Below are 14601 nucleotides of genomic sequence, written 5' to 3' on the forward strand. Positions count from 1 at the left end.
GACTTCTTTATATTATACATCATCTGCGAACATGCGGACTGTCACATCCGACTTCTCGGCTAATTCATTAATAAAAATGAGGAAAAGAATAGGAGCTAGCACTGTGCCTTGCGGCACTCCAGATAGAACAGGTGAGCGTTCAGATGAGTAGCTGTTGCAGTGAGTATACTGGGTCCTGTCTGAAAGGTAATTTTATTGCGATAGCAATTAATGGACACTCCAAAGCAGATTTCTGCCGTTGGCGTCGCCGTGAGGTTCCGTATGACGTCAACGGCGATCAAATCGTCGCCGCGCTCCAGACGCTGTATGTGCGAGTGAAAGCGCGCGAGGGACGCGCGCTTTCACGGGGAGGTAGTGAACACACGTCGGAGAGCAAACGCACGTTCTGCGCCATGCTCCCTGAAGGGCTGCATTGGTCAGAAAGTTTGCATAAAGTCTGCATTGGTCAGAAAGGCAGCATTTATGCAAACCATATGATTGCGTTCGAGCGTCGTCGTCTTCGTCCACAGCTGGCACGTCGTACGCTCGTGCTCTGCGAGGTGAAGGGGTTGTGCGCTATGAGAGCGAGAGAGAGATGCATTCACGGAGCGGGTCTCCTGGAATACGGTGTCAGCACTGGAACGGGGTCGGGGTCTGGTGTTAAACGGAGTGTCTGTGTGCAAGGTGTGCTATGCAATGCGCAGTGACGGCCGTAAGTCCGAGAAAATATCATCATGAGTAATAAGATAAAAAGTTGTGCGCACATCTGGAAAATGCTGGGCTACGATCGCCAGCTTCACTGTTTCAAGCATTGCGCGACCGAGGCAACGTTTTTTTTTTTTTGTCTAGTTCTCAACAGGAGTGATTGAACTTCTCAAATGAACTACACGGGGCGAGTACTTCTGTTCTGTTTGGTATTCTAGGTCTTTCTGAATCAATATAAGTTTATTTTTTGGGGAAAAAAACTTATGCAGATAACTCCTCTGGGAGTGTCCAAGTATGTGTAAGCAGGGTGCCACTTGCTCATCTCCACGCAGCCCGGGTGATATCCTGTTATGAAATTCATCCGACCGTGACAAACGACAGCGCTGTGGTGACACAACCTGGTGCCGACAGCGGTGCAAGGTGAATTGACGACACAAGCAATTATACGGCCGGTGGCGGCAGTAATCATCTTTAGCACTCACCCATCCACGTCGAACTATATGAACCATGATCAACCGCATGCAGTGGCGGCTGCGTCTAGCGCGGCCGCGAGGGCCGTATCTTGAAAGCTATGCGCGACGGTGACAGAGAGCGCTACTGACAGCCTCGGGCTCCGTGTCTCGCCGCTGAGTTTGCATTGAAGGGAGCCCAATTTTGAAAGCTCAGCGCAGGAGTGATGACCGCTCGTGTGCTTCGCACACGTAGCTCACATTGAAAGCAAGAGGCAGCGTGAATGAAGGTGAATTCCCTCGCTGTCTTGAACACTGATCATCTTATGGGACGGACGGACATTTTTTCTCATTGGTAAGCATCTAAATGCTAATTACGCATTTAAAATGGCTTAGTCCTTCCTGAACTGAGGCTCTACCTCAGTTTAGCAACTTATAATCGCAGAAATTGTGACCATCAACAATCTTTGTCCTCAATTTTTAGCACTATTTTACATTCACAATGCAACTTTAAACCCCCCAACTTGCCGCACTTGTCATGTGTACATAAATATTCACAATGTAAGTCAGTGCTTGTCCTTGTGTGTTTTGGAGGTTGTATCCATGTTCAAGAAGTTGCGCTGTTACCTTAATCACGCAGAAACACAAAACTAGCACAATTGTGACATTACTGAATAATGTACCCCTGCATAATAATGCCCTCGGGTGCATGTTAGTGTATTATTAATAAATCACAGTTGGGAGAATACTTCAATAAGTACAGGTGAATGAACGCCTTCATAACAAAGCGTTGGCGTCTGAAATCATTAGTTATAGGTCACTCTTTTAAAGGTCGCATAGCTCAAAATAAAACCTAGACAAAATTACTCCTTTGTTTACAGGCATTTCGTTGTACAGGCACTCGACTGTACCTTGCACGCATCAAGCACATACCGGACTTCTTGAAAAGCTTTTGTAGCACGTAATCGTCATGCTCCTGGCTCTGTTCTGGATGACTTCCGGCTTGTATGTTGCTTGCTTGACCACGTAGTTGATGCTCTCACCTTCCACGACTGCAGAGGAACAAAATATCACCAGACACTTTGTGGTGTTTATAGGAAAAAGCGCAACATGTTTTAAACTCCTCATTGATTTCTCAAATTTACGTGCGACCACATCAGAAACAAAAGAATACACTATAACGAGTGAAACAAACTCGAGCGGGCTGTCATGCTTTGCTTTCATGGCAAGATTACAGAATATAGAAAGGATTTTTCACTGAATTATCAGTATACAAGCACACAGGATAAGCAGTTGACTCTGCATGGATAAAAAAGATGAAAGCACCTGTGTGGATTGGGTGGAGGCAATTGGTAAATTGCTGCCAATGTGGTATACCTTTCATCAGTGTTTTCACCAGAGACTTTTGATGCAAGCAAAACATTAGCCTGCCACAGCAGGCTCAGACTAAAGTCCCTAGATTTTCTGCTCTTTTTAAATAGCGACATCTACCTGCGTCGGCAGCCATGTTCTTCCTAACCTCCTGAAGCGGCGTATCCGCGTAGACAGCATCCGACCGTCAACGGATGCTGCTGCATCGCATGACTCAAACATAAGTTTCAGGCATGGGCCACAATCAATATGAACCCAAAAGCGGCTTAGTACTGCGCTGTCGGCCCAACAGGAATTTGTCAGCGTAATTGTGACCGTACGATGGTGTCCATTCTCAACTCATCTTTATGGCAACACCTGCGCGGTCGCGCAATACGTCGCCTGCCGTGTTTCTCCTTCACACAAGGTCCTCCTTCACACAAGGAAGGAAGTCCTTCACACAAGGAAAAGTCAAAAAGATAAACACGCACAAACACACTGCAAACTATATGCGTCTTCAGCCTGCCCTGACGTTTGCTCACAGCAGCGTGCAGTGAACGTGGGGGAACAGTGTTAGGAAGAACATGGCTGCTGGGATGAGTGCCGCCCAATGAGATTCGGCGGCGGTGCTTTAAAGGTAGCCACTACCTAAAAAAGCGAGACATATCTAGGGACTTTAGCTCAGACGAGTGCAGCCACCTTTCATGTTTCAATACCGTACTTCCTTCAATCAAAAGCATCTGTATGCCCTGAACCTCATTAGGGACAATGTTAAAAAAATTAAATTATGGGGTTTTACGTGCCAAAACTAGTTCTGATTATGAGGCACGCCTTAGTGGGGACTCCGGAAACTTGGACCACTTGAGGTTCTTTAACGTGCACCTAAATCTAAGTACACGGTGTTTTCGCATTTCGCCCCCATCGAAATGCGGCCGCCGTGGCCGGATTCGATCCCGCGACCTCGTGCTCCAGCCAGGTTGCTTCTAATATAACAAAGGGACGAGCATAAAGAGACATAAGCAGTGGGGTCATCCACGCCAACTTTCCCAACTGTGGCGCTCGAGAAAAGTCATTTCTTTAAAAAAATGACTATAAAGTTACACGTCTATAAGCCTTACTTTACTTGCACAGTATTTTGCCAAAATATTTTGAGCGAAGAAAAATTTTGCTCTCGTGAGGGCCATTTGAATTTAACGAAATGGTGGAAAACCAGGTGCAACAAACAAATTCGTCAGAGATTGACCGTCTTGCGCATTCTTTCAAATTTGTGTTTGTGCGTTGTCTGAACATTCTTCAGTTTCAAAATACTTTACTCCTTAGCACTGAAGTGAAAATGCACAAATTAAAGCGTTATTGAAAAATTTTTCACACAGAAATGTTCAGAGAAAAAACCTGACTTCACTTTTATAGAACTTCCTTAAAACATACTACAATCAAACCTCATTATAACGAAGTTGAAGGGGAGCCGTAATTATTTCGTTATATCAATTATTTCGTTAATAAATTATAACAGTTCACGCAATGTATGCTCAGTTGGGCGCACAACTACAGTATAACCCCACTGTTACATTCCCGGGTGCTACGTTTCCCAGCTGTTATGTCGTTTTCGGCCAGTCCCGGCATAGCTCCCATAGGACCTAATGCATCGGGAACCCCGCTAATGCGTCACGACTGTGAGACCGTTCCCGCATCATGCGTTGCAAACTGCTGCCCCGCATCGGCCCAAGCGGCCATGTTGACTTTTCATGTCGCTTGGCTTGGTGGCTTGACGATGGGATTGGCCGCCCAAAGTGCCGGGGGCAACACCTATGACGTATTTTCGGTTTCCACTAGCAAAAGCATAGCCTTAGAGATCCGTATTTGCTATCTAAAGCTGGTGTCAATGACGCGTTGGGCCCTAAAAAAATTTTTCTTTTTTGGCACATAACTGTTCCGCATAAAGTCCGAGGGCGATAACACCGTCGCCGCGCGCCGTATGCTGTATGCGAGTGAAGGCATGCGAGGGTCAGTCGACACTTGCGGTTCAATCTCACACGCGCGATGCAGAAAGGCGGGGCGGAAGCGCGCTTCTTCTGTCGCCCACGAGGCACGGGGGGAGGGGTTACTGTGGCACTGTATCTTGAAAGCAATCTGCGGCGCGGAAAAAGTGCACGCCCACGCGGCGTTGTACTTTGGCATCAACTGCGTACCGTGCCGCCGCGCACGACCAGCGCGAGCTGTACCTTAAAAGAGATCTGCATTGGGGGCAGAGCCTAGGCAGTGTAGGTGCATCAGCGGCTCGTAGCCTTGTGCGTACCGTGTGTTCTCGGCGATCAGTTTGCGATGAAGCGATAGACAGCACAAAGGTCACTTCGCTGGCTGCGGCGCTGCGCCACTTGGCCGCTTCTCACTGCCGTCACGTGACCCGCCCGCTCGCCCGCTCGTTTGGCCCGCTGGTTGAGCCGTGGCCGGACTCGACTCTCCTCCGCACTCCCTTACGTAAGCCTTTGCAACGACGGGTAATTTTTTCTGACGAGTAGCTCGATGGCTCGCCGCAAGAGGTCGCTACCCCCGCACCGTGTCCGTGGGAGCGAAGGGTCACACGGGTAGCCTTCGTAGCGCGGGCTTGGTTTTGCTGCTGCCATTTTCTTCAGTAGCTGCTGTCAAGTTGGTTCTTTATTCTATGCTGGTGTCCCGACTGGTGAGATTATTGTGCGCACAACGTTCATCAGTCTTGTCCGCTGATGCCCACGACACTGAGTGTGGTCTGCTTGGTCTGCTTTTGTGGGCACAATTACTTCACCACTTCTGTGCTTGACGGCGGCATCTGAAGCAGCATGCCTATGTCGCCGATCCCTCGTGTGCTACCTACTGTGTGCCAGCTTTTGTAGCTGAATGTGTGAGCTTTCTCCGTGGGATCGTTGCAAGCGTGAAAGCGTCGTTTCTTCCTTCTGCCTCAAACACGATCACTGTACTATGGTATACTGTTGTGTGCCATCTTGCAAATCTCAACAGGGCAAGACACCGGGTGTTCCTTTCACAAATTTCCTAGCGATGCGGAACTGTGTTCCTAAGTGGCGAAAAAACATTTCCCATGAAAATCTCGTCATCAATGACAAGTCCGCATCAACTGTAAACTGTAGTGTGTAGCGAACACTTCAATGAGAGTCATTATGTTCCCGGATGCCAAATACGGAAGTTGCTTGTGGGAGCCGTACCGACCATCCTCGAACTCTATCCGTCCTACATGGTCATGACCCCCCAGCTCCTGGGAATTCATCAAAGCGAAAAGCAGAGTCGCTGTTGCCTGCTCATGAAGATTTTGGTGCCAAGGAGGAGGTAACCGAGGAGAGACAAAGTGCTTCAACACAAACCACCAGTAACAACGTTTACCGAGCTAGCCACTATCTGGTCATGATGAAAAGGCTTTGGGCTCAGGTTGCCTACCAGCGCTTGAAGTGCGGGGGGCTACTCAGAAAGCTCTCTGTAGAGAAAGAAAAGATGAAAGAGTGCAACGACGACAAACACTATACAATGGAATCTCGATGATACGAATCTCACGGGGTCACGAAAAATATTCGTATTAGCCGAAATTCGTACCATCGAAACATAATTAAAACTAGCTAAATTATGGGGGGATGAGGGGATCAGATCGTGAAAATCACAAGAAAATTGATTTTTGAAAACCACGCGTTTCAGTATCTGCAACACCTAATCTACACTGTATCAAATGGTTTGGCTGAAAACGCACTAAAAGTGGCCAAAAAAGATTTATTCGTCAGTGCGCAGGGCTAGAAAACAAGTTTAAATCGCGCAAAATAACCGCAATTCACGGAGACATATCTCGTATTTCCCACCACTGAGCGCCGCGCCGCCATCTTGGTATCGTTCGAAAGCTCAAAGTTTCACCATTCCGCTTCTCAATTCGTCCGTCGTCGCCATCTTGTAACAAACGCACAAACTCAAAAGAAGCGCGGGTCTGCGATAGGTAGTCACACGGGCCCTCGGATTGGCTGCCGTGCTGAAAGGCGTCTCTCCATTGCTTGCTGCTGTGGCAGGGGCAAGATGGCAACTGCAGTTGTCTGCTTAGTAAACCACGCCGGCGTCTTCACTTGACATGCAGAATTCGGATTACTGAGAGCTCCCAGGTTAGTGATGGATCGTCGCTCGTTGAAGAAGAAATTTTGGACAAAGCACGCCTTCGGAATACGGAAGTGCAAGCCTCCTACAGCAAGAAAAATACGGCGATTAGCGGGAGAAGCGGAGGAGAACCCGACTGAACGTGCCGCCATAGAATAAAGAACTGGTGCCACGCTACCTTGCACCGTGCGACTCCAGCAGAGAAACCGACAATCGCCCTGTGCCATCGGCACTGGTAACGCAGTCGACGGAAGACGCGCCAACGGGGTACCTCCCGCGCCTCGGCGTACGCCCGCGCGAATCAGCCGAGATCGTATCTCGGTAGACATAGCTCGCTGCGACTAGGCAAAATGGCGCGAACTCAAAGAACACAGCCCAAAGCACAGCAGCCACTCCGTCCGATGGGCAGCTGCCGAAAAGGAGGAAAAGCAAAAGCAACAATAGCGCAACCGCTTCCGCGCTGTCCGGCGTCGCGTCCGCGCCAAAAGAGAAAGGGAAAACGCTCGTGACTGCGCGCTGTTCTCTTTCGCGGCCGTCGGTGGGACGGCGTTTATTCGTATCAACCGACGCGGGTCGAAAATCCATTCGTAACAACCGTTCTCTAGCACGTTGCAAAGTAATGGGGCTCGACCGGGACCTCAGAAAAATTTGTATCATCCGGAAATTCGTTAGCCGTGATTGTATCACCGAGATTCCACTGTATCAATAACTAGTGAAAGCAATGTCTTCGGCGAGTAATAATGCACTAAGCTCTTTTTGAACGAGCTTTCACAAGCACTAAAATTTAACAGTTCTCCTACCTTGTTCAATATTTCTGTCGATTGATATAGGAATGTTTGTTTTCCATAATTTCTTTTTGTTTTTGGAATGTGCCTGGTTTTCCGGCGTAGAGGATAACGAGATATTTCATCATTGTCCGTTTTGGTGAATAATTTTTTTATGTATGGTGATCAGCAGCTTCTTATAGTATATTCTGTCTGCTTGAAGAAGGGAGTAGCGCTGAAATAATGGAGCTATTTCAAGGTCTACAAAACGGCCATGGTGATTGCAGTACATACGAACGATTCATTTCTGTAAAAGAATTAATTTGTTGTAGTTTGTTTGTGAAGTTGTACCCCATACCAAGACCCCGACACAACGTATTGCCACCACTCAAACAAGTTATGAGGCGTGTACTGCAGAGGGACTCTTCTTTCGCACTTCCCTAAAAACACCATCGAGCACCGAGTGTTAAATTTATCTGAAATCGAACCAACATCACAAGGTCTCCTCAAAGACCCGATGCTTTAGCACGCTGCGCCCAAATGCACTGTGTGTAAGTGCCACCTTTCAATGAATGTCTTTCACACCAATGCTTTAGCGAGTTGCGCCATGAATGCACGGGGTAACTTTCTTAATTTTTTATTTCTTTCTTCATACATGAGCCGTAGTGCTGTTAAGGCATTATGGGCAGGGGGATTGCAGTAAAACACATCAACAATGTCCCACATCCGCAGGTAGTACATTCCATGCGACAATGGTTCTTGGAAATACAAAATATTAAAAATTTGGAGGACGCTTAAGCTTCGTCTTTAAGAGTGGAACGCGATAGTTGTCACGTAGTAGTGACGGTCGAGAAAACAGTCACAAAACTGTGTATGACGAAACTGGTTGTTATTGGGCGAACTTGTGCCCACAAAAGCAAGCTACACTCAAAGCACAACGATAGCGGCGAACACAGTCGGCGATCGTCGAAAATCTGATCAGCGGCGAAACGCGTCGGCTTTTATACCTGAGTCATCGAAGGTTCCAGATTAATCCCTGGGGCCCGCGTGTCTTCCAGAAAGTTCTAGACAATTCGCGTCGCTCATACAATCAGATTACATGAGCGTCGGTGACCACAGACGACGGACAGAAGCATCGATAACGTTCGGGAAGCTTCCGATGCAGGCGCGATCTGCGCCGAGCGATAACGTTTAACATTTGTCAGCCAATGTTGAAAGCGGCTACCGGTGAAAGATAAACATGTGTACGTGTCAATACCCTCCCCTTAAAAGCATCGTCCCGATGCTACAAACAAACACGAAAGCGAAAGCAAAACCATGCGTAATAAACAAAATAAAAAAACAATAACAAAGTAACAAAGTACCTAAGTTTGTCAGCGGGCGTAGAAAGGCTTAAGACGCACCACGTGGATGACTTCAGGTCGTGCCCGGCGCCGCTGTGATTGCGAAATGCCGTCTGGCACGACCTCATAGTCCAGTGCGCCAATACGTCGGGTGATCTTATATGGTCCAAAATAGCGACGTAACAGCTTCTCGCTAAGTCCTCGTCGGCGTATCGGAGTCCAGACCCAAACACGGTCACCGGGCTGGTACTCGACGTAGCGTCGTCGAAGGTTGTAGTGTCGGCTGTCGGTCCTCTGCTGGTTCTTGATGCGCAGGCGGGCGAGCTGTCGACCTTCTTCGGCACGCTGCAAATAGGTGGCAACGTCGAGATTTTCTTCGTCGGTGACGTCCGGTAGCATGGCGTCAAGCGTTTGCCGGGTTCCTTCCGTAGACCAGGTTGAACGGCGCCATGTGCGTCGTTTCTTGCACGGCCGTGTTGTATGCGAAGGTCACGTACGGAAGGATGGCATCCCACGTCTTGTGTTCGACGTCGACGTACATTGCCAGCATGTCGGCGATGGTCTTATTTAGGCGCTCGGTGAGGCCATTCGTCTGCGGGTGGTAGGCGGTGGTCCGGCGATGGCTTGTGTGGCTGTATCGCAGGATGGCTTGAGTTAGTTCTGCCGTAAAGGCAGTACCTCTGTCGGTGATGAGGACTTCTGGGGCACCGTGACGCAGGAGGATGTTCTCAACGAAGAATCGAGCTACCTCGGCAGCACTGCCTTTGGGCAAGGCTTTTGTTTCGGCGTAGCGGGTGAGGTAGTCCGTAGCTACGACGATCCATTTATTCCCGGACGTCGACGTCGGAAAAGGCCCCAGTAAGTCCATCCCAATCTGCTGGAACGGTCGGCGAGGTGGCTCGATCGGCTGTAGAAGTCCGGCTGGCCTTGTCGGCGGTGTTTTGCGTCGCTGACAGTCTCGGCATGTCCTTACGTAATGGGCGACGTCGGCAGAGAGGCGAGGCCAGTAGTATTTTTCTTGTATCCTTGCGAGCGTGCGGGAAAAACCGAGGTGTCCAGCCGTTGGGTCGTCATGGAGAGCTTGCAGAACCTCTGACGCAATGCTGAGGGTACCACGAGGAGGTAGTTGGCTCGGAGAGGCGAGAAGTTCTTCTTTAGGAGAATGTCGTTTTGCAAGAAAAACGACGCCAATCCTCGCCTGAACACCTTCGGCACAGTGACGGTCTTGCCTTCCAGGTAATCTACAAGGTTCCTTAGTTCCGGGTCGGCTCGCTGTTGTTCGGCGAATTCGTCGGCACTGATGGGTCCCAAGAAAGTGTCGTCATCCTGGTCATCCTGTGGCGGCGGTTCGACGGGGGCGCGAGACAAGCAGTCGGCGTCAGAGTGCTTTCGCCCGGACTTGTAAACGACGGTGATGTCGAATTCTTGAAGTCTCAGACTCCATCGTGCGAGGCGACCTGAAGGATCCTTCAAGTTAGCTAGCCAACACAAGGCGTGGTGGTCGCTCACAACTTTAAAGGGCCTGCCATAGAGGTAGGGCGAAACTTTGATGTAGCCCAGATGATGGCGAGGCACTCCTTTTCTGTTGTGGAATAATTTGCTTCCGCCTTCGATAGCGACCGGCTAGCGTAACTTACAACCCTTTCTAGTCCATCAGTCCTCTGCACGCACGGCGCCGAGTCCTACGCCGCTTGCGTCGGTTTGTGGACTTCGGTATCGGCATTTTCGTCGAAATGCGCAAGGATGGGCGGCGATTGTAGGCGTCGCTTCAGTTCTTCAAATGCTTCGATTTGCGGCATCTCCCACTTGAACTCGACGTCGGCCTTCGTGAGGTACGTCAGTGGCTCGGCGATCCGTGAAAAATCCTTGACGAAGCGCCTGTAATAGGGCACAGTCCCAGAAATCTACGCACTGCCTTCTTGTCAGCGGGCAGAGGAAAGTTGGAGATGGCCGCAGTTTTCTGAGGGTCGGGGCGCACTCCAGACTTGTTGATGACGTGGCCCAAAAACAAGAGCTCCTCATATGCGAAGCGGCACTTTTCTGGCTTTAACGTGAGTCCGGAGGTTTTGATTGCTTGAAGAACTGTTTCAAGGCGCCGCAGGTGTTCTTCGAAGCTTGAGGCAAACACAACGACGTCGTCCAAATAGACGAGGCAAGTCCTGCACTTCAAGCCTGCCAGTACTGTATCCATGACGCGTTGGAAAGTCGCAGGTGCCGAGCAAAGACCAAACGGCATGACCTTGAACTCGAACAGTCCGTCTGGTGTTATAAAGGCCGTCTTCTCCCGGTCCCTCTCGTCGACTTCGATTTGCCAGTAGCCGGTTTTGAGGTCCATCGACGAAAAATACTTTGCGTTGTATAGTCGATCCAAGGCGTCGTCAATCCGTGGAAGGGGGTATACGTCCTTCTTCGTGACCTTGTTGAGGCGACGATAATCGACGCAGAAACGTAGGGTTCCATCCTTCTTCTTCACTAACACCACGGGGGACGCCCACGGACTCTTGGACGGCTGGATGATGTCGTCGCGTAGCATTTCGTCGACTTGTTGCCTTATGGCCTCGCGTTCGCGTGCCGAAACTCGGTACGGGCTCTGACGCAGTGGGCGGACATTTTCGTCGGTTATGATTCGGTGCTTGGCGACAGGGGTTTGTCGAACTTTTGACGACGACGAGAAGCAATCCTTGTATTGCAGGAGCAGAGCTTTTAGTTGTTCTTTCTTATGCCTGGGAAGGTTCTGATTAACGTTGAAAGTTGCTTCAGGTATTATAGTCGTCGTTGCGGGTGCACTGGAATCCGTGAAGGCGAAAGCACTGCTGGCTTGTACTATTTCGTCGATGTAGGCAACCGTGGTGCCTTTGTTAATGTGCTTGTATTCGGGGCTGAAGTTCGTGAGCATCACCGTTGCTTTCCCTGCACGTAGCTCAGCTATGCCTCTAGCGACGCAAATTTCACGGTACAGCAGTAAGTGATGATCGCCCTCGATGACGCCCTCCATGTCTGCAGGCACTTCCGTACCGACGGAAATCATTACGCTGGAGTGAGGCGGAACGGTGACTTGTTCTTCAAGCACATTCAAGGCATGGTAACTGATGCATGTATCCGGCGGTATCGCTTTGTGTGTTGAAAGCGTTATCGACTTGGACCTTAAGTCGATGACTGCACCATGTTGGTGTAGAAAGTCCATGCCTAGGATGACGTCCCTGGAGCAGTGCTGCAGGATTACGAAGCTCGCCGGGTAAGTGCGGTTGTTTACCGTGACTCGCGCTGTGCAGATTCCAGCCGGCGTTATTAGGTGACCTCCCGCTGTCCGTATATCGGGTCCTTGCCAGGCCGTCTGCACCTTCTTTAACTTGGCGGCGAACGCGCCACTGAAAACTGAATAGTCGGCGCCAGTGTCGACGAGAGCGGTGACGTTATGACCATCGATGAGCACGTCTAGATCGGTAGACCGGCGTCTGGCGTTGCGGTTAATTCGTGGCGTCGGATCACGGCTGCGTCGGCTTGCTCTGCTGCTGCTACGTCGCGTCGGAAGGTCTTCGTTCGGCGGCGATGTGCTGTCAAGGCTGTTGCTAGGCGGCGTGCTGATATCTCGTCGTGATGATTCGCGAATCGTCGTCGTCGTCGGCGGCGGAGGATCTTCGGCATTGCGTCGTACAGCAACCGCACCTCCATCGGTTGCTGCTTTTAGTTTCCCGGGTATGGGCTGGGAGATCGGCCCGGGTTGGGCCGGTATACAGGCGGCGATGCGGCGAGATGTAGCGGCCTGGTGACGGCGAGCGTGAGGGCCGTCGGGGTTGCCACTGGGCTCCGGCAAGGTAGTCGGCGATGTCACGTGGTCGCTCGCCAAGCTTGGACGTGGCGCGTTGACGGCGAACCCTCGTAGGCCCATCTCGCGGTATGGGCATCGGCGGTAGACATGGCCGGCTTCCCCGCAGTGATAGCAGAGCGGGCGGTGGTCGGGGGCGCGCCAAATGTCCGTCTTCCGCTGGGAGCTGCGCTGGGCGACGGGCGGGCGTGCTGGCGGCGCGGCGGTGGACGACGGAACTGCGGCGTTACGGGGCCCTGGCGCGAGCGCGGAGGGGGGCCTTGACGACGGGCGACGGCGGCGTAGGTCATCGCTTGCGGCTGTGGTTGAGGCGATACCGGAACTTCTGGCACTTCTAGTGATCGCTGAACCTCTTCTTTAACTATGTCAGCGATTGAAGTCACCTGAGGATGCGATCTTGGGAATAATTTCTGTAGTTCTTCCCGTACAACCGCTCTGATCGTCTCGTGCAGGTCGTCGGCGCCTAGAGCTTGAGCTTCGGCGTAGTTTGTCAGTGCACGGCGGTTGTATTGCCTGGCTCGCATTTCAAGGGTCTTCTCGATGGTTGTGGCCTCCGAAACAAATTCTTCCACAGTCTTGGGCGGGTTGCGCATCAATCCAGTGAATAGATGCTCTTTGACGCCCCGCATCAAGAACCGAACTTTCTTTTCCTCTGACATATTGGGGTCGGCGTGGCGGAAGAGGCGAGTCATCTCCTCCGTGAAGATTGCGATGTTCTCGTTCGGCAATTGCACTCTGGTTTCTAATAAAACTTCGGCCCTTTCTTTTCGCACGACATTCGTGAAAGTCCTCATGAAGTTCTCACGAAATAGGTCCCACGTCACCAGGGTGGTCTCTCTGTTCTCAAACCAGGTCCGAGCAGCATCATCTAATGAAAAACACATGGCGCAGCTTGTCGTCGTCGCTCCATTTTTGAACGTCGCGGTTCTCTCGTATGTCTCCAGCCAGGTTTCAGGGTCTTCAGCCGATGATCCACGAAAAGTCGGTGGCTCCCGAGGTTGCTGCAGCAGGATGGGGGACGCTGGTGCTGCCATTTTGGTCGTTGACTTGGCCTTGATTGCAGTGGTCTTTTCGGGAAGAAGTCCGAACTCCGGCACAAGTCCTTGCTGCCTACGGCTAGCTCGCTGGTCCTTGGCGACGTTGGTCTCGTTCTCCGGTTTCGGGCTTGGGTCGCGGCTTTGCGGGGGCGTTCGGTGCATGAACGAACTAGCACCTCCACCAGATGTCACGTAGTAGTGACGGTCGAGAAAACAGTCACAAAACTGTGTATGACGAAACTGGTTGTTTATTGGGCGAACCTGTGCCCACAAAGCAAGCTACACTCAAAGCACAACGATAGCGGCGAACACAGTCGGCGATCGTCGAAAACTGATCAGCGGCGAAACGCGTCGGCTTTTATACCCGAGTCATCGAAGGTTCCAGATTAATCCCTGGGGCCCGCGTGTCTTCCAGAAAGTTCTAGACAATTCGCGTCGCTCATACAATCAGATTACATGAGCGTCGGTGACCACAGACGACGGACAGACATCGATAACGTTCGGGAAGCTTCCGATGCAGGCGCGATCTGCGCCGAGCGATAACGTTTAACATTTGTCAGCCAATGTTGAAAGCGGCTACCGGTGAAAGATAAACATGTGTACGTGTCAGTATTCACAGATCCCTGACTGTTTGTCAGGCTTCCCGGCAGCTTTCTTTTTCTGCACCTTTGCCTCGGCCTGCCACTGCCGAGGACGCGAGCGCCACCTGGATGGTGTTTTTGAAAAGAGCAACAACTGGGGCGCGCTGCTGTATGGATGGCAGAAATGCTGGAAAAGGGGTTGGTGTTTGAGTTTCCACTGAACAGCATTATGTTTTCTTGTATATTCAAATTACAACCCGACGCTATCATACTTGTAGGTTGTGGTTGTCATACTTTACGATTTTTCTGGCGCATTTTACTTTGAGAAATTCAATTAGTTCACCAGCACCTCTGCGCCATGCGGAGGGCCTGCGTGGTCAGGGTGGTTCAGGATGATTTTTGGCTGCGGACGCCGACGCCACATTTTCTGTGACATGGGGCCCTTAAT

General features: G+C 50.8%; 1 protein-coding gene across 1 annotated transcript in view; it reads right to left on the reverse strand.

Annotated features, from left to right (window-relative positions):
- Positions 1 to 2049: 2049 nt before the first annotated feature.
- LOC119435031 (DNA excision repair protein ERCC-6) overlaps positions 2050 to 14601 on the reverse strand; it is a 73060-nt gene continuing 60508 nt past the window's right edge. Inside the window, exon 4 of the mRNA XM_049659675.1 lies at positions 2050 to 2185. Within this exon, the coding sequence (XP_049515632.1) occupies positions 2055 to 2185 (131 nt within the window). The 3' untranslated portion in view covers positions 2050 to 2054. The remainder of the gene's footprint in view (positions 2186 to 14601) is intronic.

This window comes from Dermacentor silvarum, unplaced genomic scaffold (genome assembly GCF_013339745.2).
Source record: "Dermacentor silvarum isolate Dsil-2018 unplaced genomic scaffold, BIME_Dsil_1.4 Seq393, whole genome shotgun sequence".
Taxonomy (NCBI): Eukaryota; Metazoa; Arthropoda; class Arachnida; order Ixodida; family Ixodidae; genus Dermacentor; species Dermacentor silvarum.